The sequence below is a fragment of the Porites lutea genome, chromosome 4 (assembly GCF_958299795.1).
Source record: "Porites lutea chromosome 4, jaPorLute2.1, whole genome shotgun sequence".
NCBI classification, from domain to species: domain Eukaryota; kingdom Metazoa; phylum Cnidaria; class Anthozoa; order Scleractinia; family Poritidae; genus Porites; species Porites lutea.
In genome coordinates, this window is record NC_133204.1 from 24,551,313 (window position 1) to 24,558,812 (window position 7,500).

The 7,500-nt window shown below is 36.9% G+C and overlaps 1 protein-coding gene across 4 annotated transcripts in view; it reads right to left on the reverse strand.

The window, feature by feature from the left end:
* The window catches only part of LOC140933030 (low-density lipoprotein receptor 2-like), a 64,960-nt gene that overhangs the window by 56,447 nt on the left and 1,013 nt on the right, over positions 1–7,500 (reverse strand). Inside the window, exons 1-2 of one of the 4 annotated variants that reach the window (XM_073382538.1) lie at positions 6,292–6,521; positions 925–989 (exon numbers count right to left, since the gene is read on the reverse strand). The exons of 1 other annotated variant lie outside the window; for it this stretch is intronic. In XM_073382538.1, coding sequence (XP_073238639.1) covers positions 925–967 — 43 coding nt within the window. In that variant the 5' untranslated portion in view covers positions 968–989; positions 6,292–6,521. Of the gene's footprint in view, positions 1–924; positions 990–5,167; positions 5,734–6,291; positions 6,525–7,500 lie in introns of those variants that run through there. 2 more of the 4 variants (XM_073382537.1, XM_073382540.1) reach the window with 2 other exon arrangements.

The following is a 7,500-nucleotide window of genomic DNA, read 5'->3' on the forward strand; positions in this document are numbered from 1 at the left end:
AAAATTTAAAACTGCGATAAAAAATTAACTACAACATATACCTCAATTGAGCCATTACCAGCTTTCTCATGTACAAATCATAGCAAACAAGTCTTTCTTGCATAACTTTTTTCAAAGGCAAACTCATTCCTGATTCGATATTTTCTACACTTAAGTTTTACCAGTTATGCATACATCAAGTAAATTTTTTGTGCACTTATACTGTATTTTCAATTGTTAGTATCACATTTTGTAACTGATGATCGATACCACAACTGATCACAACAAGTACATGATATATTTTGAGCCACACTGACTTAATGCTATTATGGAAAATAGTGAATCACATCTGCCATCCTCCACTTCACGAGTCTCATCTGCCACAGCAGTACAATTATATCACTTTTACCTAATTATCTTGTCACACAACAGCAAGAAGAACAAGTATTTTTCCTACAGGTCTACCTCTACACCATCTAGTTAAAAGTTTTTCATTTCAGACTAAAAATGTGGTGTACTTTAATCAGTACATAATATAAAGTTTGATGCATTTCTACAGGACTTACTCTTTTCGGTTCATTTTAATAAGCTGATATTTTCCTAGCACATATTTGTCATCTCGACAGTTCTCTGTCACCGCAGGCACCTCCAAATTTACTAGTAATCTTTGACTTACTTCTTGAACGTTTTGATGTTTCTCCAACTAACTTTATTCCTGCTAGTACGTCTTCCCTGACGGTGTGATGTTTACTTCCTGCAGGTTGACCACATATGCTCTATGGTTTTGCATTATAATCTAAACAATTGTCGCCTTCAAAAAGTTCTCCTTTAACAATATTGCTCATTATAGTTTGACAAATTAAACTCACTCTCATCAATGTTCAAAAGAGTAGCATGAGATAACTCATTTTGAGCTCACTTTCCAGTAAGCTTGAAGTTATTTACCAGCTTGATATACTCCTTGTGAGCTTGGGGAGTTGAAGAGCATTGCCCATCTCTTTGTCAAGCGCCTGGATGAATAAAAAAGCTTTAAGAGTTCATGAAATTCTGTGTCCAAGTTACCCATAGTGCTAATTTGAAACATAAATTTAGAAATCCACATGAAGACAACTTATCGTCCTATGAAAGCTACAAAGTCATAACATTGAAAGCTCGGGGCACAATGCATGCTCAGTACTTTTTTATTGCAAGGATGTTCGAGAACGACCGATCTACGACGTTGTTTTGATATTGGGTGCTCTCATCGTCTACACCTGAGTGACACCTTTGCATATCGCAGTGCCCACAATAACTCGTTCCTTATGCTACACATAATCCACAAGTTAAAAAAAGGGGAAGATAGATATTGAACCCAGTACCTCTGCTCTAGCTTGCAAAACAAAGTCATTCATCGCCACCGTCACATTGAGGATGTATAACGACCTCTAATCTGCACATGCACTGTTCAAAAAGGTGATACAAGTCTTTTAGCAAGTAAGGTTGGTTAGGGACCATACGCAAAGTTTTAACTTTTACAGATAAGGTTCAGGGACTATTGAAATTGACAGGAACTTCTTGCCAATATTGAACATGCAAATGTCATAACCGAATTGCCATAACATGAAAATATAGAGATGACAGTGGTTTTGAATCCAAATTTGAAGCATTTAAGGTGGCTGAACACAGTTTTGCGGGCAGTCAGCGGTAACTCGCGTGACCACGCATGTTTTTAATTAGAGAAACAAACATGGCGGCGAAAAAGCAATGGTTTACAGAAGACAATTTCTCAAAATCTACTCATTAAAATTTTGTGATATTTGGCAGAATTTTTACTTTTATCGTATTTTAGATGATGAAAACTTTAAAATGGAAGTTGAACAAACAAATTTCGTGACACATTTAATAATTACAATTATATTATTGATTATCTAAAAGTCCATCTGTTAAAATTTGATCAAATAAGTTTCAAATGGTAATGATTAGTTACAGTAAGCTGTGTGCAAATTTATAGGAAACTCTAATGCTCAAGTGAATTTTATGTAAACTGAACAAAATTGAAATTTTAAGGTTGTATTCAATCGTTCATCTTGCCATGGAAACTACGAAAACATCAAATTTTACCTGTCAATCAAAATCTTTCATCAGTATATTTTTCACCTGCCAAGTTTCAGCTTGTGAGCTGCAACCTTTCTCTTGCCATGATTAATGGCAAATGACATATACACTCACAACCTGCCAAAACTGTGTTCAGTCACCTTAAATTGAATGTTTACAGATTAAAAGTGACAATTTCATTAATAATATTAAATTGTTGAGCTTAAAAAAAGAAGAGACAATACTATCGTTAATAATTCATTGGAAACAAAAAAAAATACAAAAGAGCATGTATCGAACCTGGTACCTTTGGCTCCGAAAGTAAAGGGTTCTACCCACAATCAACGGGACCTCAAGTTTTGTCATATTTTCTAAAAAATATATAAAAGCGACAAATCTACAAATCCACTTAAATTAGCAATACATAGAAATTCTCTTAGTGGTAGGCTATGACTGAACAAAATATCCATGGATCCATTTAATAAAGTAAAGACACCATTAAGATAATAGTCTAAACTCTAAACCCATATTACTTCCTCTAATTTCGATGCTCATACAAGTCCCTTGTTTGCTATTAATGTAAGCTTAACCTTCTTAAACTTCAGGATCACATCAAGCTTCAAACTCTCTTTTTTATGCAGCAACTTGATACTTCCAACCTACTAAGGATCTTTGATTCATTTTTTGTTTAAAAATCTTGTAAATATATAATGTTAACACCCAATTTGTATCTAGGTCTACTTTCTACCTCCAAAAATTTGAACAAATGATGGCAAATTTAATATTTGATTCAACAGACCTGAATTATGGAAAGAAGTCAATGAAGATTCGGCTTGACCTGCACCGATCCAAAACAAGGTTTGTGATTGACTAGTTAAACAATAGGGATGAGCATTGACTTCTATGAAGTAGCAGAACATTATGCTCTAGTAGTGATTGATGATTACTCAATATTCCCTGAAGTTGAGATTGTGCATTGGACTTCTGCAAAAGCAGTCCTTCCTAAGTTAAATCGCATATTTGCCGCTTATGGTGAGCCTAAGGTTGTCAAGTCTGATAATGGTCCTCCCTTTAATGGTCACGAGTTCGGCCAGTCTGCCTATTATCTTGGTTTCGAGCATCGTAAAGTTACTCCTCTATGGCCAGAAGCAAATGGCGAAGTCAAATGCCTCGTGAAAACATTTGGCACAGAACTGGAAGCAACAGCTGTACCAGTTCCTACGAAACTATCGAACAACTCCTCATTGTACTACTGGTGTTGCTCCTACCACCGCCCTTATGGGAAAACCAATCAGGATCAAGCTGCCTTGCTCTGTTGCTGTTACATGCAAAACAAATTTGAAACAAGCACTAATACCTGAGGATGATGCACACCAGAAACTCAAGATGAAGACTCATGCTGAGAGCAGGAGACCTATCAAGGATTCTCACATACAGGTTGGAGATACTGCATTGGTAAAGCAACTAAGACAGGGAAGTTCTCGATCCACACCATACCACCCAGTCTGACAGACAGTCACAAACAAGAACCACAGTATGCTGACACCTGAAGGAGGCGACCGGAAGGTGACTTGCGATTCTCCCCACTTTAAGAAGCTTGACCAAGACCATGCAGATCCCATATTAGTTGACACAAACTCAAGTGCAGACCCAGCATCAATTGACACAAACTCTAGAACAGACCCAGTATCAGTTGAAACTCAAGTACAAGTGCTCAAGCTGAACCCCCACTAAGGAGGTTTGCGTGTGTAACCTCCTGGGAGACTGATTCAAGAAATGTGACTATGGACATTGTTGAACTCTTGTTATAGTGTTTTGATTAAGAACATTCAAGAACATCTACGATTAAGTTTAAGTGATGTTCAGAGAACTTTACACTAGGTCAGGACGTTTTATAGAATACCAGTCTTATAGGACCTACCAGCATTTCATTTTGCTGCATTCCTTTTATTTTTCTTTAGTAAGGTAAGATTTTTTTTTTCTGTTTGTTGATGTTGTTTCCAACGAGATCAGAGGTAAGAGGAAATGTAATGTTTATGTCAGATGTGGCGCCATGCGCGGAGCATGCTTGGGATTGTTAAAAATATAGTGAGTTGTTGAACATGTGCTTGACCGTGGTGTCTTGCTAATTTACTTTGTGTAAAATAACAACCCATTACAAATGGTGACATAACAATGCCCCTATCTCTGAAAACAATAGGTAGTGTAGGTTATAGGGACCAATGAAAATAAGAGGTTAAGAAGGGTGCTGGTCACAAAAGATTTAAGTGTCTTACCCCCAACCTATTTAAAATGATTTACACATATATTTCTGTTTTGTGCTGTATATACCTAGCACCAAATTAATAACATTTATGTGTATATTTATCAATGTATTTGTTATGACTCTTTCCTGACTTTTCACATGTTCAATTATTATAATAAATATTATGATCACCCAACTAGTTTAGCTTTTTAGTTATTTTGGGCATCCAACTACAGTACATATTGTCCTTAGTTATTGTTTCTTGCAAATTCTCTTAGTCTACAGTAGGAATAATTTTGTTGTTGTTGTTATTCAATGCTTGAGATGAAATAACAGTTTTCTCGTTTGCTTTTAGTTTGTTAGTGTGTTTTTCAGAAGTTATCTTCATGATATTTCTCTACACACTGTATGCTAATAAGGGGCTGATTATTTCTTCCTAACATTTCTTCATGAAAAAAATACATTTTTTATCTTAGACTTCACTGTTTAAGATGGCCATGTAAGTGAAATTCTGGCATTTTTGGACAATCACATGACAATTACACCAACCTATGCTATATCAAATCAACATCTAACCGTTTATAGAAGAATCCAATGTCAATTATTGACAAAGAGGACTTTCCAGTTGCCGAACCTCTAAACGATCACACTGTAGATTCACCGGGTAGACATTTCGCATGGAACAAAGAGACCTGGGAACGATTAATTTGGAGACAATTGTCCCGCCAAATATTTCACCGGATGGAATCCGAAGCATCTATCTTTTTAATATTCTTTACACGAATTTATTTGAAAGAATGTTAGGAATCAAAACAACAACTTAACGCTGCGTCGTCCACCAAAAAAGGCCAAATAGCGGGACACACGTACATTCTAACCGTTTCATCTGTCTTCCTTGCTATCAGAGAAGTCACAGGTACCGGCTTTTTGGAAAACAAAAGAAAAACGAAAACCAAAGTAGTAAATAGTATCGAAACATTGACCGCAGTCTATGTAATATGATGGATCAGAGATGATGCAATAGGACAACTTCAAAGTGGTTTCAAAGTAACTTCCCATCCACGCTTCAACGTGGAACAAAGAAGCGTTCAGTTCGAACCGGAACTCTTCAAATCTTTCAGTTTTCATGGCAGGAGTTTGAGGAGTGAACAAGGAGAGTAAAATACTAACGGCCAGATGACACGCAAGCTATGTGAATCGAATTGAGCTTTTTGTCAATTATGAAATAATTTTTACACTTCGAACCATTTCGTTTCTCACTTCTATTGTTTTTATTAAAATTGTATTATTGTCTGTGAACGGTCTCTCTGAACCAATGCACCTGACGACGATTTGCGGAACCCAATATTGACATCCCACGATATTATTACAAATTTTCCGTCAATGAAATACGTAAAACGCCCGTCCGCCAACCGGGTGCTTTACAACTGCAGATTTGCATTTTTATAGTAGTAAGCTTACGCTCGCCTACACATGTCTCCAAGTCGACTGAATGTATTTTTGTCTTCGTTTTCACTTTTAATCAAAACCGCCACGGTGAAAGAGAACTTCAAATTTAAACTGTATTTATGACTTTCAAAGACAAGAAAAACGACTGAAGTCACTGTTATAATGAAATGTGAAAAAAGTCAACAAGAGGACTTGGCGCGGAATTATAAACAAAATTCAACTAAAAATATCTTAAAAATTAAAAAAACAAACGCCTGACTTTTATTGGACTCGAATCGAAAATATAATGTTAACAGAAGTTAAAAAGTAATGCTAAAAGAGCACCATGTTCAAAAGAATTCAGTTTTGTGAGAAATTAAATCGCTCAAAACCCACAGAAAAGCGCGGCTATTAATCATTTTCGGTGCAAATATTCCCATTTTATAGACCACCTAATTCTAAAAACATTCGATGTTTTTTCTTTATTGATAGCAGAAGAAGTTAATTCTAAACGACTTCGCAAACGTTGTTGTCAAAACACGTGGTTCTCAACTCTTTTCACTTACCAGTAGAGGCAGAAGTCGCAGATACTACGTATACTGCCACGCACCACAACACCACAGTGTTAGTAACAAGGCGCATTTTTCGTTTATCAGCTTGACTGAGACCAAGAACACTGTTTCTGCTTCACAGGTTTTTGTTTCGAAAAAACTAGAAATAAGTTTCAGGATTTAAGTCAGTCAGTTCCTACTTCGGACCAGCGTGTGCGGACTTTGGAATGAACACCGGCTAAACTGATGAATGAATGAACCACACAATGTTTTGTTGACAAAATTAACGCATGCTCGTATGCATGGCGGGAAAATGACGCAATACTTCTTCACACCTGCTCCATGTTGTGTGGGACAGGTGGGTAAGCAGGGGAAGCTAGAAATTTTGAGAAGAAAAAATGATGATGCCGTTTAAAGCAACACAAAAAGGTAATAAGTTTAAGTTTCTGATTCTAAATAGACTTTCTGTCAGTGTCGGAAATGACTTTTAACGGGGGTTATTGTTACTCACTGTGTTATTATTTTAAATATTTGCCGGCGGATTAGAAAACTGTTTCCGTTGCATCCTATTCCTGGCATTCCTAGCAGTGCTATAAGTATTCCCTGCTGGAGCGAACAAAGCATCAACAACATCAACTCGCTGAGTGATCTGATCTGTTCCTCGCCGCCGTGTCCTCTATCTTATATCTGTCCATTTCCATTGCAGTTTGTCCTCCATACATTCAAAGATCCTTCACCCGGGTTATTACCGGCTTTCCCTCCCCTCCCTCTGTCTTTTCAGCACTTCTCGCCAACCGGTGCTGACTGCTAAAATTAGATTTGTGCAATGTAAAGTTTCAATGGTTTGCCGATTTTTAATGAAATATTGACTGTTTTCTTCTTGAACTGATTAAAGGTGATGTTACACAAGACGATTCGCAACGACTATTTTGAGCGCAACACAGCGTTGCAACACTGTTGCGACATTGTTTCGAATGGTTCCAGCATTGTTCCAACATTACAACGTTGTGTTGCGCTAAAAATCGTCGTTGCGAATCGTCCCGAGTAACATCACCTTAACGTTATTTCGCTTTCATCCAAAATTAAGAATCCGCCGCTGAAGGGAAATTTCATCGGTCACGTGGGTTCATTTCAGTGATATTGGCAACGATTCATTCTAGTCACAAGACTATACAATAGTTGAGGATATACGTAGAAGGCCCATATACATCTTCCGCAAAGTTT